The sequence below is a fragment of the Garra rufa genome, chromosome 3 (assembly GCF_049309525.1).
Source record: "Garra rufa chromosome 3, GarRuf1.0, whole genome shotgun sequence".
NCBI lineage: Eukaryota > Metazoa > Chordata > Actinopteri > Cypriniformes > Cyprinidae > Garra > Garra rufa.
In genome coordinates this window covers 28,334,108-28,352,543 of record NC_133363.1, presented here as the reverse complement: position 1 = coordinate 28,352,543, position 18,436 = coordinate 28,334,108, and the positions used below count along the sequence as shown (strand labels likewise).

Genomic DNA, 18,436 nt, shown 5'->3' with positions numbered 1-18,436 from the left:
ATGGGCAATCAAAAGTATGAAATCGCTCATAACTCCTAAACCATCAGTCTCAAGTGTATTATGTCGTAATTCTTGGCTCATGCCAGACAAAATGCACAAATCAGATTTTATCATGATTCATTCGTTCGACTGCATTTTTTGAAAAACCTACTTTTGTGAACTAGTCCTAATGTTTTTTGCCCGATCATAACCAAACCAGCGCAGAAAGATTCTCTGGAGAGTGAATATTAAAAATTAACAAAAGATGTTGAACTTTCGACTCACCGTCGCAAAGCGATGCCAAAACGTTTGAAAGAGGCAAGGCCACTTTTAGTAAAACCCCTATTACTCCTGAACGGAATGAGATATCTTTGCCAAACTCAGGACACTTAAGTAAGAGCTCAATCTGAGATCACAGGGAAAAAAATGCAGTGCTTGGCCACTTGGTAGCGCTATAAGAGGGAAAAAGCATACTAAAACATGGCTAAAATTATTTGTCCTATCCACATGAAAATCGGTGCATGGACCATGGACATTTGTGTATCTCAAAAAACATGGCCGCCATTGGCAGACGAATTTTGAGCACTTGTTAGGCAAGGTTAACGGAAGCCGATCGGAACGAAACTTGGTGGGCCTGTTCGACTCAAGGTCCCAAAGGTCCGAGAGAAATTTGAAAGAAATCAGCCACTAGGGGAAGGTATCACAAAGCGCGTAAACGATCACGATCAATTAAATTAAAATGTCAATTAAATCGTTTGTTCAATGATTGAGAAGATGCTTTTGTGAACTAGGTCCTAGGTTTTTCTGAAAAAAAAAAAACACTGCAGTACAATTCTCTGGGCTCTCTAGGCCAATAATCATCAAGAAAATGTTGAAATTTCCTTTGGGAAACTATGACGGGATCGTTTAGAAAAGGTACCTGTCCAAATTTAACCAAAATCCTATAAAGCCTAAAGAAAAACTCAAAACTTCACAAAACCTGTTGAGCACATGTAACGGGTGATTCTAAGCAAGCATGCAAAGTTTTAAGGAGATCGGACCACAGTCATAACAGTCATAATCATTAAAAAACATAATATTTCTATGGTAAATAACCTGGATTTACCAAAAATGCTTTTTAAATCATTGATTTAGGTGGTTACAAGCTTGCAAAATAATGTTTGTTTATTTTAGCAAGGATGCATTAATTAGTTTTCAGCATTGTTAATAATAAGAAATATTCCTTGAGCACCAAATCAGCATTTTAGAATGATTTTTTTAAGGACCATGTGACACTGATAACTTAAATAATAGCTGCTGAAATTTCAGCTTTCCTATCACAGGAATAGAAAATAGAAAACAGTTAATTCGAATTGTAATAATATTTCACAATATTACTGTTTTACAAATGCTTTAAATGCTTTACAAATCTTTTAAAAAATCAGCCTGTGTCAGGATTAGGAACTGTCAAAAACATTAAGAAATCATACTCACACTAAACTTTCGAACTGTGTGTACGTGATCACCCAAAAATACCAAAGACTACTGTAATGAACAACAAGAAAAACAATTTCCAATATCATACAACCAAATATAGCTAAAATGGTTAGGGCACATGCTTTGGTCTGTTCAAAGTAATATTTTTAGCAAAAAAATGCAAAATATTGCGTGGGTTTAGGAAAGTACATGGTTCTCTTAGTGCTCTTAAACTTACAAATGCTTCCAAACCCAAACCATTCCTCAGAGAGTGCTAAAAATTCAGCCTTTGTCCCACGGCACGACCAACGGTAGCTTAAATTTCATTGAATGATTTGGAACAAGTATCTATTATGGGTGCATCATTCATGGAGAAAATGGCAGCGTAATCAGACCGTATCCGGAAACGTGAAGCAGTCCACAATATTGTCCCCAAAGTCTTCTTTAATTGTATGGCTTGAAATATGTGAGTTATTGAAAGATTCCAGAAATACAAAATTAAAACAAGCGCCAGCAGCGGTTTGCAGTGAGGCATGGCAAGTCAGCTCTTTGACCAGTGACACATTGTCATTTATGTGGCGAGGAGAGGACGAGGGGGAGTGAAAAGGCATATTGTGCTGTGGATCGTATTTCTTCCCTCAATTAAAATAGCAGTTTAACCATCTCCCTCCAATTTGTCAGATGACTGGAGAGAAAATTAAAGGATTTTTCTCAGGTCTGTGTGAGTGGTTGGGTGGAACTGGGTCTTCTAAGAACTCGACCCGGGGTGTCTGTCCGGTGTTGCGGCCACGGCTCTCGTCATAGCTGTCATTTGCTCTAATCTCTACCCGGCCTGCCCAGCTCTATTTTAAAGCCTCTTTTCATCCACAGCCAAGAGAAGCAAGGACAGAGTTGCAATCTGAGCACTGGAACTGAGCTTCTCTGGCACTGGTGTTGATTTTTACAGTTTTTTATATTGTCTTTTAGACATAAATACACTTTAAATGTAGCCTACTCAATATTTCATCAGGTCATATCCATTATCTAAAGACAGATTTGGTCCACAAAAATAACATCTTGTTTAATGGAAAAATTAAACCAAATATTCACATATTTTGCACGACTACTGTTTAGGGTCAGTAAAAGTTATATGCACTGCTAAGAACTTCATTTGGACAACTTTAAAGGCGTTTTTCTTAAAATGCTGATTTTTTTCAGATTTTCTTAGATTCCAGATTTTCACATAGTTGTATCTCAGCCAAAAATTGTCCTGTCCTAACAAACCATACATCAATGGAAAGCTTATTCATTCATGATGTATAAATCTCAATTTCAAAAAATTGACCCTTGTGACTGGTTTTGTATTTCAGGGTCATATATTTTTATTCAGCAAGGGTGCATTAAATTGATCAAAAGTGAGATTAAAGGCATTAATGTTACAAAAAAATTATATTTTAAATAAATGCTGTTTGACTTTTTATTCATCAAAGAATGCTGAAAAAAACTATTCACAAAAATATTATGCAATAATAATATTAAATCTTTCTAAAGCAGTAAATCAGCATATTAGAATAATTTGCTGAATAAAAGCTGAAAATGGTTTATCAGAGAAAAAAAAATACATTTTAAAATATATCAAGATTGAACACATTGTAGTGATGTTTTACAATATTACTCTTTCTACTGTTTGTTTTTCAGATTAAATAAATGCAGCTATGATGAGCGAAGAGCCAATAAATAAATAAATGAATAAAATAGAAATAAAACAATTGGCTTTTGAATTGTGTATTTATCAGTTTAATTAAACATACCAACATTTAAAAATAGTGAGTACTGTCCTTGTTGTGAAAATCTAAGCTGAATAACATTATGTGAAATACAATATTCTGTACATTCTTTATTATTTAGTTATTCATTGTCTGTCTTTTAATATGCTGACTAATCACATATATACAGAAATTGTTTTGGATGAGTTCATCTTGTCTTTGTTATCACTGATCATCAAAAAGCGCTTCATTAATATACAGTTCTGTCAGTAATCTCTCTGAGGCTGTCACAGCTTCAACATTCTTTGATTGGCCATAGGGGGCAGTGTTGCATTTTCACAAAGGCTAATTTGAAATTTAATGAGTATTTAGAAGGAACACATTGATTCATGTCAACTGTTGTTAATCAAATAGCTATAATCTATCACAGAACCTTGGAATGTGTCATTTACTTGCCACCAGATATCTGTTTTGTAATATGTTGTAATGTGCATATTGCAGAAATAGAAATCGTATTTATGAACTCAAGATGTCTGCATCTCTTAATGGCATCTCTAGCATTTCTATTCTTAGGCTGGAAAACTCCACGTAAAGGATAAGTACATGTTTGTATATGCCCATATGAACCCACAGGAGAGAGTGGGGTGGGGTGGGATATCTGCAGACAAATGTATGTGGTTTCTTCATTAGTCTTTTCATTATGTGGTTTACAGAGTAATCAGGTTGGTCTTAATTTAATGATCATCACAATATGTAGATTTTGTTTGAAGAAGGCTGTGTGTGTGTATCACGTGTCTGTGCCATATGGGTGTAAAATGTCCTCTTTCATGTTAAAATGTGCTGAGGTGTTTGAACACAAGGTTCACGTCTGAAGGTCAAATTGTTTGTCTTGACAGTTGGACGACAGGTAAATGGGGAGTGTGCAGTAGAACATGTGGAGGTGGGCAGCAGACGCGAAACATCCGCTGCATGAGGAAGGTGACGTACCAGCGGGAGGAGGTGGCGGCTCACTCCTTATGTCCAGTGATTTCTCCGGCCCAATTACAGCCCTGTAACACACAGGCATGTCCTCCAGAGTGGAGCACCGGCTCCTGGTCACAGGTATGTTTACATTACCTCCATCTGTTTTTTTCCCCCAGTGTAATTACTCTGTCGTTCAAAAGTTTGGGATCAGTAAGATTTTTAATGTTTTTTAAAGATTTCTCTTTGCTCATCAAGGCTGCATTTAACAGTAATATTGTGAAATATTATTACAGATAAAAAAAATGTTTTTCTGTTTTAATATTAAAATATAATTTATTCCTGTGATGCAAAGCTGAATTCTCATCAGACATTACTCCAGTCTTCAGTGTCACATGATCCTTCAGAAATCATTCTAATATGCTGATTTATTACTTTTATCAATAAAACAGTTGTGCTGCTTAATATTCTTTTTTTTTCAGGATTCTTTGATGAATAAAAAGTTAAAAAGAGCGGCATTTATTCAAAATAGAAACATTTTCTAACAATATAAGTAAGAATAAAAATTCACTGTCTACAGACTTTTAAATGGTAGTTTATATTGTTACAAACGATTTCTATTTCAAATAAATTCCATTCTTTTTAACTTTTAATTTATTAAAGAATCCTGAAAAAAGTATCACAGGTTCCAACAAAATATTAAGCTGCACAACTCATTTTGTGATACTGAAGACTGGAGTAATGCTAAAAATTCAGCTTTGCATTACAGGAATAAATTACATTTTAAAATATATTCACGCAGAAAACTTTTACATTTAAATAATATTTCACAAAATGACTTTTTTCTGGATTTTTGAATGGCAGTGTAACAGGGTGTTATCATCAGGTGTGCAACTAAAGTCAATAGAAATATAAATCATCTATGACATTATAATAATGTTTATTTCAAATAAATTCATAAAAATTTCAAATAAATGTTTTCTATTCTTCAAAGAATCCTAAAAAAGGTCACATGCAAAAGTAGTAAGCAGCTTAGTGTTATGGGTGTGTGCAGGACGAGACGAGAGACAATATTCGAACAAACAACTATATTTAATATTAATCTTCAAGAGGAACAAGGCAGAAACACAGAGATCTTCTCACACGTATACAACATTAAGGACAGACAATACACTGAACTCAAAGACAGACTTATAAAGGGTAACTCATAATTAAACACAGATGACGGTGATTACACAGACGAGGACTAAACCAAACGATCACAAAATGACAGGGGGAGACAAAAACAGACGTGAAATGTGACATTACGCTCCCCTCCGAATAGGCGCGTCCTCGCGCCGTAGACAGAAAAACAAAAAAGAGGGGGCCGAAAACCAGAAACCTTGAGTTCATGAGGGAGGGGGCTTCGGCGGAGGACGCAACCGAAGGAGGGGGACCAAAACAAGTCCAGAGAGCAAAAGAGACAGTCCCAAGGGGTGACGATGGAGGGAGGAGCCAGGGAAGAAACAGGAGGGACCTGAAGCAGGAGAGCAGGACCCAGATCGCAGCCAGGATGACGGCCCACGGTGGAGCCGACGGGAGGAGCCATGGTGGAGGGAGGACCGCCGACTCCAGGGGGCCGACCGACAGAGGCAGAGCAGTTGGTGAAGGAACCCGAGGCGGAGATGGAGAGCCGAGGGACCAGGGCGACACCGCGGATCCGGAGGGCCAAGGCGGAACAGGAGGCTCTGGTGGCCGAGGCGGAGATCCGCGGCGGAGCGACAGAGGACGAAGGCGACGCTGAAGGGAGGGAGGAGCCTGACAGAGCCGGAGGGATAGAGGGACGAGGCGAAGCCAGAGGAGTGGAGTCCCGAGGCGGCGGATGGTCGACGACTGACCAAGGCGGAGCCGGAAGGACGATGGAGCCCGGTGGAGCTGGTGGGCTGACGGGCGACGGTGGAGCTGAGGGCGTAGAGAGCCATGGTGGAGCCGCAGGGTCGGAGGTCCGAAGTGGAGATCTGGGTTGCGAGGCTGGAGGCGGAGCTGAGGGATCCTCCAGCCCTGCCACCGATGTTGAATGGCAGCCCTGCGGCGAGCCCACTGCATGGATGGTGGGCTGAGGGTGAGCAAGGGGACTGGCTGATGAACTCCGGGACTCTGGACAGCTGGACAGAACCAGCGGGGACTCAGGACGGCTGGGCGGAACCAGCGGGGAACAGGCAGATCCAGACAGAAGAGGGCGGGTGGGCGGGAAGTTCATGCAAGCCAGTGGTTCAGAGAAAAAGTCTATTAAATCAGGCGTGTTATACTCCACAACTTCGGAGAAGAAGTCAATTAAGTCCCCAGAGATGTCTTCCAGCTCACCCCCAGCGGTGTTGCAGTGGGCAGGGCTCTCCATTTCCCTCACCTGCTCCACGTCGCAATCCACCGTCGCAGATGCAGAATCCGGCTCACGCACCTGATCAGTCGGAGAGGGCTCTGGCTCTGTCGCTCGCGGCTCTAGTCCCTCATCCGCGGTGTGCTCGGGTTCGTGCTCTGCATGTCGGGGTGGTGGTTTGCTGCTCTCTGGGTCAAGAGTGGGGCTGACGTCCTCCTCGATGAAGCTGACAGTCCAGGAAGATCTACAGGACGCCAGCACCCACTCGATGTATTCGGCGATGCTCTCTCGAGGACCCTCCCCAGGCAGCTGCGCTTTGGTGGTGGTGTTAAGTCCCTTACGATAGAACGTGCACAGGCAGCTGTCCGGGTAATGTGTCAGCGGTGCGAGGAACACAAAGTCTCTTGTGTGGTCCTCGAGAGAACGGCTCCCCTGCTCCAGGAGGATGATGAAAACGTTGGGGTCATCCATGAGGGAAAAAAAATAAATAAATAAAAAACACTGATACAAAAAACGGAAAACAAACGCAGGGGAAGACGCCGTGAAAGGTTTCGGTCGGTCCTTCTGTTACGGGTGTGTGCAGGACGAGACGAGACGATAGACAATATTCGAACAAGCAACTATATTTAATATTAATCTTCAAGAGGAACAAGGCAGGAACAGAGATCTTCTCACACGTATACAACATTAAGGACCGACAATACACTGAACTCAAAGACAGACTTATAAAGGGTAACTCATAATTAAACAGGTCACGGTGATTACACAAACTAGGACTAAACCAAACGATCACAAAATGACAGGGGGAGACAAAAACAGACGTGAAATGTGACACTTAGCCTCTCAAGTTGAAACTCAAGTTTTTGACATTGACAATAATAAGAAATATAAAAATAGTAAAATTTCTTGATTAGTAAATCAGCATACTAGAATGATTTCTGAAGGTTCGTGTGATACTGAAGACTGGAGTAATGGCTGCTGAAATCTCATAGGAATAAATTGCATTTTAAAATATATTCAAATAAAATTAGTTCTTTTAAATTGTAATAATATTTCAAAGTATTACTGTTTTTAAACAAATATATGCACCCCTGGTGAACATAATCGATTCTTTCAATTAAAAAAATCTTAAACATTCCATCCTGTTTGATAAGTTCCAGAAATTGGTAACAACATTTTTAAAGATGATTACAAAATATTAAACTTCAAGTTAACTCTCTATTTTTCCACAAGGCTAAAAATGAGCGTTGTAGCTCTTATTTTGTTCCTGTTTATTTTCTTGCCAGTGTGTAAATGAAAGTTATAATGAAAGTTTAATTGTCTGACCAGAACATTTCTGAAATTCTACTATACCCTTATATAGAAATATATCCCTGAATTGCAAGACAGGTGTATTAAATTTTAAAAAGCACCACATTACAGCAATGACCGAAATATGAGGTGAAGATTTGAGATGCCCAGAACAGCATAATGAAAAAACATTCTGTTTGTCACATCAGTGTTGAAACACTACTGCCCCCTGCTGTTATTGCACATGTAGCACATTATGCTCCACATCTTTTATTGTTGCATGGTTTTATTAAGCATCTGTTCTGCATGTTATAAAATAACCGCACAGAGTGTCCTCTCTGTAACTTTGTGTTACTTTAGATAAATGACTACTTAATAACTAATATTTTGTTAATCTAATAGCTGTTGCTACTTATGCATATACTTGTGTACTCAGAACTTTATCTTTCCATGTACACATACAAAAGCCACAGAATGTCAAAACGCATTGCGTTCATTTCATCATTAGCAGCAATGTTGAATTAATCTTATGTAATATGTTAAATCATAAATCTTTGACAAGATTTTTGCAGTTGTAGTTGATATCGACTAAATTCCTCCTAAAGGTCAGGTTGAGTTCACACTGCCTGTCTCCAGAGTTCATATCAACTGTTGTTTGAGGTGAACTGCATGCCACGGTGACCTTTACAATGTTTAAACTAACATCACTCAAAGACCACATGAGGGTAACTCTCTCTCTCCGTGTTTGTCTTTCTTTCCTTCCTTCTCTCTAGTGCTCCAAGACCTGTGGGCGAGGGTTGAAGAAGCGCAGTGTTTTCTGCAGGAGCACTGATCCAGGTGCCAGGGCTGTGGTGGTGCCTGACAGCATGTGTAAATTACACCTGAAGCCCAAAGCCCAGGAGACCTGTGTGCTGAGCCGCTGCCCGAAGAATGAGCGTCTTCAGTGGATAACTACCGCCTGGGGAGAGGTAAGGCCCCTCATAGGAATATCAAAGGTTATGTAGAAGTGCTCACACAAATAGTTTAAATGTAGCACATGCATATATTCACCCATTTAACCCTGATGCAGAATCATTCAGGTGCATGTTAATGGGACGTTTTTATGCAAAGCTCACAGTGCCAAGTGATATACATATGCAGTAAGCAGTTAGTTCCCCCAAAAATGAAAATTCTGTCATTTTCTGTACACAAATTAAGATAAGAAATTAAGAGAGCTTTTTGGTCCTGCATAGACAGCAAAGCAACTGAAATGTTAAAGGCCCAGAAAGGTAGTAAGGACATCAATACAATAGTCCTTGTGACATCTGTGGTTCAACCATAATGTTTTGAAGCTACAAGAAAACAATTTTTCATATGTACCTTATTGTTTTATACAGTGTTCGGCCTCCTGTGGAGCAGGAGTAAGGAGAAGAGAGCTGCAGTGTGGGGAGAAAGACTCCCAAGGAGGCTACACAGAGTTCCCTGTGAGGAGGTGCAGGAACCTACGCAAGCCCCAAGCAGACCTCGAGCAAGCTTGTAATAATGGCCCCTGCCCAGAGCCCCCGCCACCCCAGATTCTCCAGCCTGGCACTTCCGTGACTCTAGGCTGGTATTCCTCTCCATGGCTGCAGGTATGCACAATTTATCATAAACAGTCATAGTTCTGTTCTGTTTCTATTCTGCTAGACATCTAATCTTCCTGTCCTGTTTGTGTGTCTTTCAGTGCACTGTGTCCTGTGGCGGTGGAGTGCAGACACGTAGCGTTCAGTGTCTGAGACAAGGGCGTCAGTCAGTGGGCTGTTTACCTCATCAGAGACCCATCAGCTCACGAGCCTGCAATACACATTTCTGTCCTGGTCCAATCCCAGTCCCTGTCGCACCTCCCTCACCTACACTTAAAGGTACAAGCTGGTTTATCTTTTAATTTCATTTATTAATTTAGAAAACACTTAAAGGGGTAGTTCACCCAAAAATGAAAATTGCACCTTAATTTGCTCTCCCTAAAGCCATCTGAGTTGTATATGGCTTTCTTCTTTCAGACAAATGTAATTGAAGTTACATTAAATGCGTTAAGTGTCCTGGCTCTTTCAAGCTTTAGAATAGAAGTAAATGGGTGTTGAGATTTTGAAGCCCAAAAAAACTGCATAAATACATCATGAAAAGTACTCCACACAGCTCTGAGGAGTTAATATATGTGTTATAAAGTGAATCCATGCATTTGTGTAAGAAAAATATCCATATTTAAAACTTTATAAACCTTAATCTCTAGCTTCTGCTAACTGTCGTATGCATGTTCACGAGAGAGTGGCATTCTAGCAAATGATATTGGATGTAGGCGTAGTGTAAGCTCCAGTGAGAAGTGACGAATGTGGAAGCACAGTGGAGTGAGCAAAACAAAACAACAGACATGAATTAGAAGTACAAAATGAGGATTTGTAAAGAAAAATGCACCGGCAGACTGGTTTTAGTTAGATCTTGCGAGCCTAGAATATTCTTATCTGAGCTTAAGCTACACATACATCCTACGTCATCTACTAGAACACCACTCTCTTGTGAACAGTATGACAGTTAGTGGAAGCTACACTCTCAAAAATAAACGTGATTCACGCTGCCATAGAAGAACCTTTATGTCTAATTGGTTCCATAAAGAACCTTTAACATCTGAAGAACCTTTCTGTTTCACAAAAGGTTCACATTTTTTTTTCACGTTTTCTTTCTGTTTCACAAAAGGTTCTTTGTGGTGAAAGAAGGTTCTTTAGATTATAAAAAGGTAAGAAAGAGATGGTTCTTTAAAGAACCATTGACTGAATTTTTTTTTTGTGTAACCAAAAATGGTTCTTCTATGGTATCATTGTGAAGAACCTTTTAAAGCAGCTTTATTTTTAGGAGTGTAGAGATTACCGTTTATAAAGTTTTAAATATGGATATTTTTCTTACACAAGCGCATCGATTCGCTTCAGAAGGCCTTTACTAACCCTGTTCTTATGATGTATGCAGCCGTTTTTATGATGTATAAATGTAGTTTTTTGGGCTTCAAAATCTCAACACCCATTCACTGCCATTATAAAGCTTGGAAGAGCCAGGCCATTTTTAATATAACTTTCATTGTTTTCATCTGAAAAAAAGAAAGTCATATACACCTAGGATGGCTTGAGGGTGAGTAAATCATGGGGTAATTTTCATTTTTGGCTGAACTATCCCTTTAAATCCAATATACACTTCCGTTCAAAGGTTTGAGGTCAATGAGACTATTTTTTTCAGCAAAGACGCATTAAATTGCTCAAAGGTGACAGTAAAATAGGGGTGGGCGATTTGGTAAAAATATCATATCACGATTTTTTCAAGAAATATCACGATTCACGATTTTATCACGATTCTTTGTCATGTTGGTTTTACTTTTTTACAAGTTGTCTGAGTAGTACAGCCAAATTAATTTTTCTATTTTAAAACCAAAACCTTACAAGGTAACAAAATATAAAATAAAAAGAATGGCAGATATTTAAGCCAAAGTGGGCGAAGACAAAAAAATCTTTGTCATTATTTTCTTTGTTTTTAAAAAATAAGAACAAAGATAAGCTACATGTTACAAATACACATACTATACAAATAAAACAAACAGTGCTTTAATTTTCAGGTACAGTCCATGTATTTATCAGTAGCATTCGAGAAATGTAATTAACAAATATAAAAATAAAACACTATATACATTATATACATAAATTATACATAGAAGCAACATTTAAAGCAACTGTATTGAAGTTCTTCATTCAAGAGCAGTGAGTGATTTTCCTTTGTGTTTTGTTTTATTAGTGTATCATCACCCAAAAATGACAATTCTGTCATCATTTACTCACTCTCGCATTTTTTTAAGCATAAAACATGCTGAACATAAAACTTATTTTGATTAATGTGGGTAACCAAACAGTTGCTGGGTCCCCAGTTACTTCCATATATTTTATTTATTTATTTTAAGTCAGTGGGGACCAGCTACTGTTACCCACATTCTTCAAAATATCTTCTTTTGTGTTAAGCACAAGAAAAAAATTAATAGAGATTTAGGACATGTGAGTGACAACATTTTTGGGTGTACTGTCCCTTTAATGACAATCGACAGCATGTTTAGCTCTGTCGCAGAGCTGCACGCATCTATACAGGCGCGCATCCGTTTTTCTCTTAACTGTTTACTTTCACTTTAGACAACCGACTGTGTTTATATGTAATCCTTGCGTGTTTTTGACAGTATAAGCAAATTAAACGCCAAAGATAGCTCAGTTTAGTAATCAGGTGCTGTTTGAGAGGCTTTTAGCGCACGTGCTTCAGGTATACGCGCTCATGAAGCGCATGCCAGAACAGCGCGCGGACCAAATGGCGTTATTTTACCGGCAAGATTTTGAAGCACATTCAAATAATGTACTTTTGTGATCGCGAATATGAATAAGTGCAGTGTCCCGTGAGTGAATGTACAGTATATTAAGACGGAGGCACACTGTAGCACGATACTACGATATTTATTCAAAAGCAGATCGTGGAGACATTTTAATCGTCCACGATCAAAAATCGTCATATCGCACACCCCTACAGTAAAACATTATAAGTTACAGTATAATGTTACATAAGATTGCTGTTTCAGTTGGTGTCTACAGAAACATTAAGCAACAAATCAGCATATTAGAATGACTTCTGAAAGATACTGACCCCTAAACTTTTGGACTTTAGTGTATACATTTTATCAGTTAGTGTATGATCTGTTTGTGTGTTCCTGAAAATCAAAACCAAGACCCTGGCATTGTAAGCAATACTACTTGGCAATTTATCCCAAAGAGGTGTTAACATGAGATGTGATTCAATACAAACTTACCAGATTTGTTCAGAATAGAACAGAGATGAGAGTGAAATTGAAATGAAATAGTGAAACTGAGATTATTTTCTGTGTAGTTATCAGTGTCTTGAGCAGAAACAGGCAACCAGTGAAACGAGACAAAGAGAAGCGAAGTGTGAGTTCCATTCAGAATCATTTGCAGAGGATTTATTGGGCATGCGGGCCAGTCGGCTAGTAAAGAATTATAGTCTGGAGGTTAAAAGAGTCTAGATAAGAACTTGTGCTGCAGATTCAAATAGGAATGGCCTGATCTTCTCCAAGCTGTTTAAAATGTCTTCACAATGTAAAGTGAAATATAGCTAAACTTTAAATGGTCAAGCTCCTAAGAACAATGGTGTTGGCTCCTGGATCAAACCAGCAACTTGCGGTTGCCATCCTTGAGTCTTGCACACTACACAACTCACAACTTTACCTCAACTCTTATCTCACTCAACAGTACCTGTAATGCCTCAATGGGCATACCACTGAATGTTCATTGGTTATGAAATTCTGCTGAATGTTTATTTGTTATGAACTCTCATATCTTGTTCTGTAGCTCAGCTGGTGGAGCATGAAGTTAGTAATGTCATGGGTTGGATTCTCAGGAAACATATACAGATAAAATGTATTGCTTTAGATAAAGCATCTGCCAATTGGATAAATCCATGTATATTTTCCAGTGTTAATTGGAATTGCTGCTTTGTGTACAAATCAGTATCATATGCAATTATCAAGTTTGATAAACATCAGTGGTGTTTACACTTATTCATTATGTACTAGGAAAAACAATGCATTTTTTACTTGTTGATTTCAAATCACATTGGTAGGACAAATGCCACTATTTAACAATATGAAACTGAGATATATTGTCTGATGAAACAATATCATTTAAATGAACACATCATAATTGCCATGTACTATACATAGCTTAATTATAATGATAATGAAAACATAAAGATCTCCTCTCCACAGAGAACAGAAGTGAGTGTATAATTGTTTATTCTCATGGGAGAACTGAGTGTGAGGGCCTTCAGAGAGCAGGTCAGGTCCTTATCAGTATGCCAGTGCGGTATTTCCAAGTGCTTTGCAACATCCCAACAATGTCTCTATTCAGACTAAACAGCACTTACAAAAACATTAAGTGTTTGTGTTAACACTGTTGTTTTTAAGGCTTTGAATAAATAATAGTCATTACGTGTCTTTCCATTAACAGAAGACCAGCCTTGCATCGACTTCTTCAGCTGGTGTCATCTGGTGCCTCAGCATGGTGTTTGCAATCACAAATTCTATGGTCAACAATGCTGCAAGTCCTGCTCCGCCAAAAGACAGTAAAGCAGAAGATCCACCCACAAGCCTCCTCACTGACTCTGAAATCTGTAAATCACTGTGATACAGATGACCACTATGGACAAAGTTGATTTTTGCAAGATGTGGTAAAGAAAGAGACATTCCAGTGGACCATATCTTGGACTAATGAGAGATAATGGTATCTGAGGAACTCGAGAAACTGCACCTGCTTCTAGCTTCAATGGTGTCTTCAATGACCAATCTGCAGAACAGTTATATTGTAAATATCTCAGTTTGTTCTCATATGATTGGAGATGTGACCATCGGTTAAAGCCATTAAGAGACTTCTATCAACAGTTCATTTGTATGCTAAATTGTATAGCATAAGATGAACATTGGTGTGACTGTGCACATCTGAAGTACTGTAGAATTTGCATCAGCTCCAGGCGAACCCAGCAGATCTGTACAGAGCTGAGGGCCGTTTCACGCAGCGTTCCACTGCACTGCTTTTTAATAGTTTCATCTATGTAAATGTTCTCAATGGTTGTCTTTAACCTTTGCTTCTTTTTTAACTTCTCACATATGAGTACTTTGTCAAGACAAGTGTCAAGTTAAGAGAAGCTGAACGTTTGACACAGCACAGCTAATAAAATCCAGCTTCAAAACAGTGGACCAATCACACTCTTAAAAATCAATGGTTCTATGAAGAACCTTGAACGTCTATGAAACCTTTCAAATGAAGAAAAGGTTCTTTATAGCCGATTCTATAAAAAAATGTTCTTCAAAATGGTTCTTTTAGGAACTGCTCACTGAAAGGTTCTTTGAGGAACCCAAAATGGTTCTTCTATGGCATCACTGTAAAAAAAACCTTTTGAAACCTTTTTAAGAGTGCAGAAGAAACCAGGGGCAGGGCAAACATCACAAGTGTGTTTACAGCTGTAACAACTGTTTGTAATTTGTTGGAGGAAGAGTTTAGCTATAGCCATGGTGATTTTATTATTATCATAATTTTGAAAACAATACATTTCACAGTGAACACCTTAGCCTGTAATCATTTAGTCTGAAGGTGTGGTCACGAGTGAAATTTCAGTAAAATTTTGCATCAAAATTGTCCCTTGTCTAATATTAATAGTGATGTAAGAAGCACAGCTCACACAGAAATCTTGATTGAATGGATTCCTGTTTAAATGACTGGATTTCGCCAATGAAGAATTTGCTGAACAACGATCAATTTGAATCGGTGAATCTGTTGAATCAGTGTTTTTTGGTGCAATAAGAAGTGCAGCGCACATTCTCAATCCATCGTGTTTTTCTCAAAACAATTAAACATCATATTTTATTAGTCTATATGTTTAATTGACTATAAAAGCCCTCTGTTCTTGTATATTTACATACTAACTTCAACTTTTCCATTGGTCGAATTCCTCCTTTCAAGAGAGAGCATCCACATCTCCACCATGCAGGCTTCTGATTTTAATAGACATTTTAACATGCACCCATTTTCTCTGTGGAGCTGGTGTGACCTGAAAGGTTGAGCCACAGTCCTGTCTGATCGCCACCGAGGACTAAAACAGACAAGACAGATTTATCATTAATGAAGATCAGAGCTTCTCCTGAAATATGCAGTGGGTCAATTGGCGGATGAACTATGTTTGTGTATGGCTGCCAGTATGTGTGTGTAATTTGTCTGCAGTTCATGCATCGCCATCTCCCACGCGGTGTACGAGAGGGCTGAGCTCGTCCCAGATGTGTGTCAGAGAGAGTGGAGTAGGTTGCTCTCAGTCACTTTGTAGGGACCAATTAGTGTGCAGGAGTGAGTGTCATGTTCAGGAGGAGGAGAAGCTAACAAACCCAGGCCCCTCAGGACTTGGGACCTCATCTCAGTTTACTTTGTTAGTGCTCTTCATCTCTTTTTCTATCTGTCTGAGTGCCGCAGTTGTTGGGCCACTGTTTTATGCTTAACCGAAGAGTGGAGTCTCAGCTTAGTAATCCTTTCGCAGGCTTCGTGTATGACGGTCCTGCTCTAACAATAAACATCGGAGCAGATGGCACTTGAGGTGTAGCAGAAGCTCTCATTCTGTCCTCATTTCATTCCAAACACTTCATTAACAGTCCCCAACCCCTTGAAGGGACATTTGCATACACTAATAAGTGCAAAAGGTCACTTTTAAAAGTAGATGTTGCACTGCAGGGTGCTCTGTCCTTTTTTGCTTGAACCATTTGAAAGGGTACTTTCGTTTATTAGTTGTACTATAACTTCTGGATCTGCATTAATGAACTCTTGGTCTCTTACAGTATGTTTCATTTGTTCCTTACTTGCCTTCAAAAGTGTTCCTAATCACGAACAAATGGAAAAAGACATTGTTTAGCCTTGTCGTGATGTGATGTATGTCGTACAAATGTCTTTCATCACTGTCTGAATTGAAAAAGTGTGTAATTTATTACTATGTCAAAATAGTTCCTGGGCTACAGTGTTGTCTGGAGAGGAGCTTTCTGTATAATACCACACTGTAAGTGTGATATTTAATATTTTCACTGAAAGTTTTATAATAAAAAGTATTTGATTTACTGTATTCCTCTAGTGATGCTTTTTCCGCCAGTGCTCGGAGAGATTGAGGCGAGTACGAGAGCCTTTTGAATGATGAAAATGCTGCAATATTTAAGGAATGAAAAATGATATGCTGTCATCACAACAAATTACTATGAACATCAAGCCAGAAGCAAAGTGGATTTTAGACAAAATACTCCCTAGCATATTATCGACAAGGAAAACAGACTTGCTCTCTGTGCAGATATAAAACGTTATTTAAAATGTGCCACTAAGGGACAGACATAATAATATAATAAGCTATAAACACATGAAAAAAGTCTCAGATACAAACAGCGATGCTTCCCAGCCAATTGTAACATTAAATACCCCAAACATTCATATTCCTCTGTTTCCTCTTTGTGTTCCAGGCAAAATGTTCCTGCATGTACTAAATGCCCTAGTAAATCACACTGAGTTTGCTTAAGTCCTCCCTCGACACTCTCGAATATCTTTTCCCCCTCATAATATGCATGCATTTGTCATTTTTGTCATATTTCTTAATTTCCTGTGTGTACAATTATTTGTGATAATTTCTGACAGCATCGAGAGACTCGTAAAAGAAAGGAGCAATTCCTCATCCGTGTCACTGGATGCACAGACACTGATTATGAAGACTGAATACCAAGCACGTCTGTGGCATTTCTATATCCTCTTGTGCATGCTGCAAACTCTCTTTGTTTCTCTCTCTCCTTGCCTGTTCACACAAACACACACACAGTCTCTTCACACTCTAGAATTCACTGTGTCACTTCAGCTCTGGCAGTAAGATGCTTCTTTGGAGTACCGCTCACTTCTGACAGGCTTTCTAATCACATCTTAACAGGGCGCTGGCCATGAGCACTCTCTTTCACTCTCTCTTTCACTCTTTTACAGCTCTCAGATGAAGTGAGAGCTATCATCTCTTCCAGACATATCTCCAATCATCAGCTAAAGGATATCATCTAGCATTCACTCTGTGCCCTTGCAGACAATAGATCACTCAAAGGGTGAATGCACATGTAAGGGATCGTATAGAATATGATTCATGAATGCACATGTAAGGGATCGTATAGAATATGATTCACAACAGGTGGGTCACAGGACAGTTCTGATCATGGGATGGCAGGGAAAATACTGAGCACAAATTATAAACTGCAACAAACCATATAATTGTGTATAGTTAAAGGGTTAGTTCAACCAAAAATTAAAATTACCCTATGATTTACTCATCCTCAAGCCATCGTATATGACTTTCTTCTGTCAGACGAATATAATCTGAGTTATATTAAAAAATGTCCTGGCTCTTCCAAGCTTTATAATGTCAGTGAATGACTCTTGAGATTTTGAGTCCAATAAAGTGCATCCATCCATCATAAAAAGTACTCCATGTGGCTCAGTGGGGTTAATAAAGGACTCCTGGTGTCAATCGATGTGTTTGTATAAGACAAATGTGACCATTTGATTAGTATTATGCATTGCTAACCCTGTTGAAAAAAAAAAACAAACAAACAAAAAAACAGCATATGCTGGTTAGGTAGGTTTTGATGCTGGGATGCTGGTCAGGTAGGTTTATGCTGGTCCTTTGCTGGTTTATGCTGGTACTTGACCAGCACATGACCAGCAAAGGACCAGCATAAACCAGCTGGATCAGCTTAAGCCAGCATCAAAACATACCTAAACAGCATCCCAGCATCAAAACTACCTAACCAGCATATGCTGTTTTTTTCACCAGGGAAGAACTTAATTTGGACAACTTTAAAGGTGATTTTCTCAATATTTAGAATTTTTTTTTTTTTTTTTTGCACCCTCAGATTCCAGATTTTTAAATAGTTGTATCTTGGCCAATTATTGTCCTGTCCTAACAAACATACGTAAAAGGAAAGCTTATTCATTCAGCTTTCAGATGATGTATAAATCTCAATTAAAAAAAATATTTACCCTTATGGTAGCTTTGTGGT

The 18,436-nt window shown here is 38.8% G+C and overlaps 1 protein-coding gene across 1 annotated transcript in view; it reads left to right on the top strand.

The window, feature by feature from the left end:
- The window catches only part of adamts18 (ADAM metallopeptidase with thrombospondin type 1 motif, 18), a 77,469-nt gene extending 60,987 nt beyond the window's left edge, over positions 1–16,482 (top strand). Inside the window, exons 19-23 of the mRNA XM_073836916.1 lie at positions 4,076–4,280; positions 8,559–8,753; positions 9,162–9,395; positions 9,488–9,665; positions 13,836–16,482. Coding sequence (XP_073693017.1) covers positions 4,076–4,280; positions 8,559–8,753; positions 9,162–9,395; positions 9,488–9,665; positions 13,836–13,954 — 931 coding nt within the window. The 3' untranslated portion in view covers positions 13,955–16,482. The remainder of the gene's footprint in view (positions 1–4,075; positions 4,281–8,558; positions 8,754–9,161; positions 9,396–9,487; positions 9,666–13,835) is intronic.
- The last annotated feature ends 1,954 nt before the right edge of the window (positions 16,483–18,436 follow it).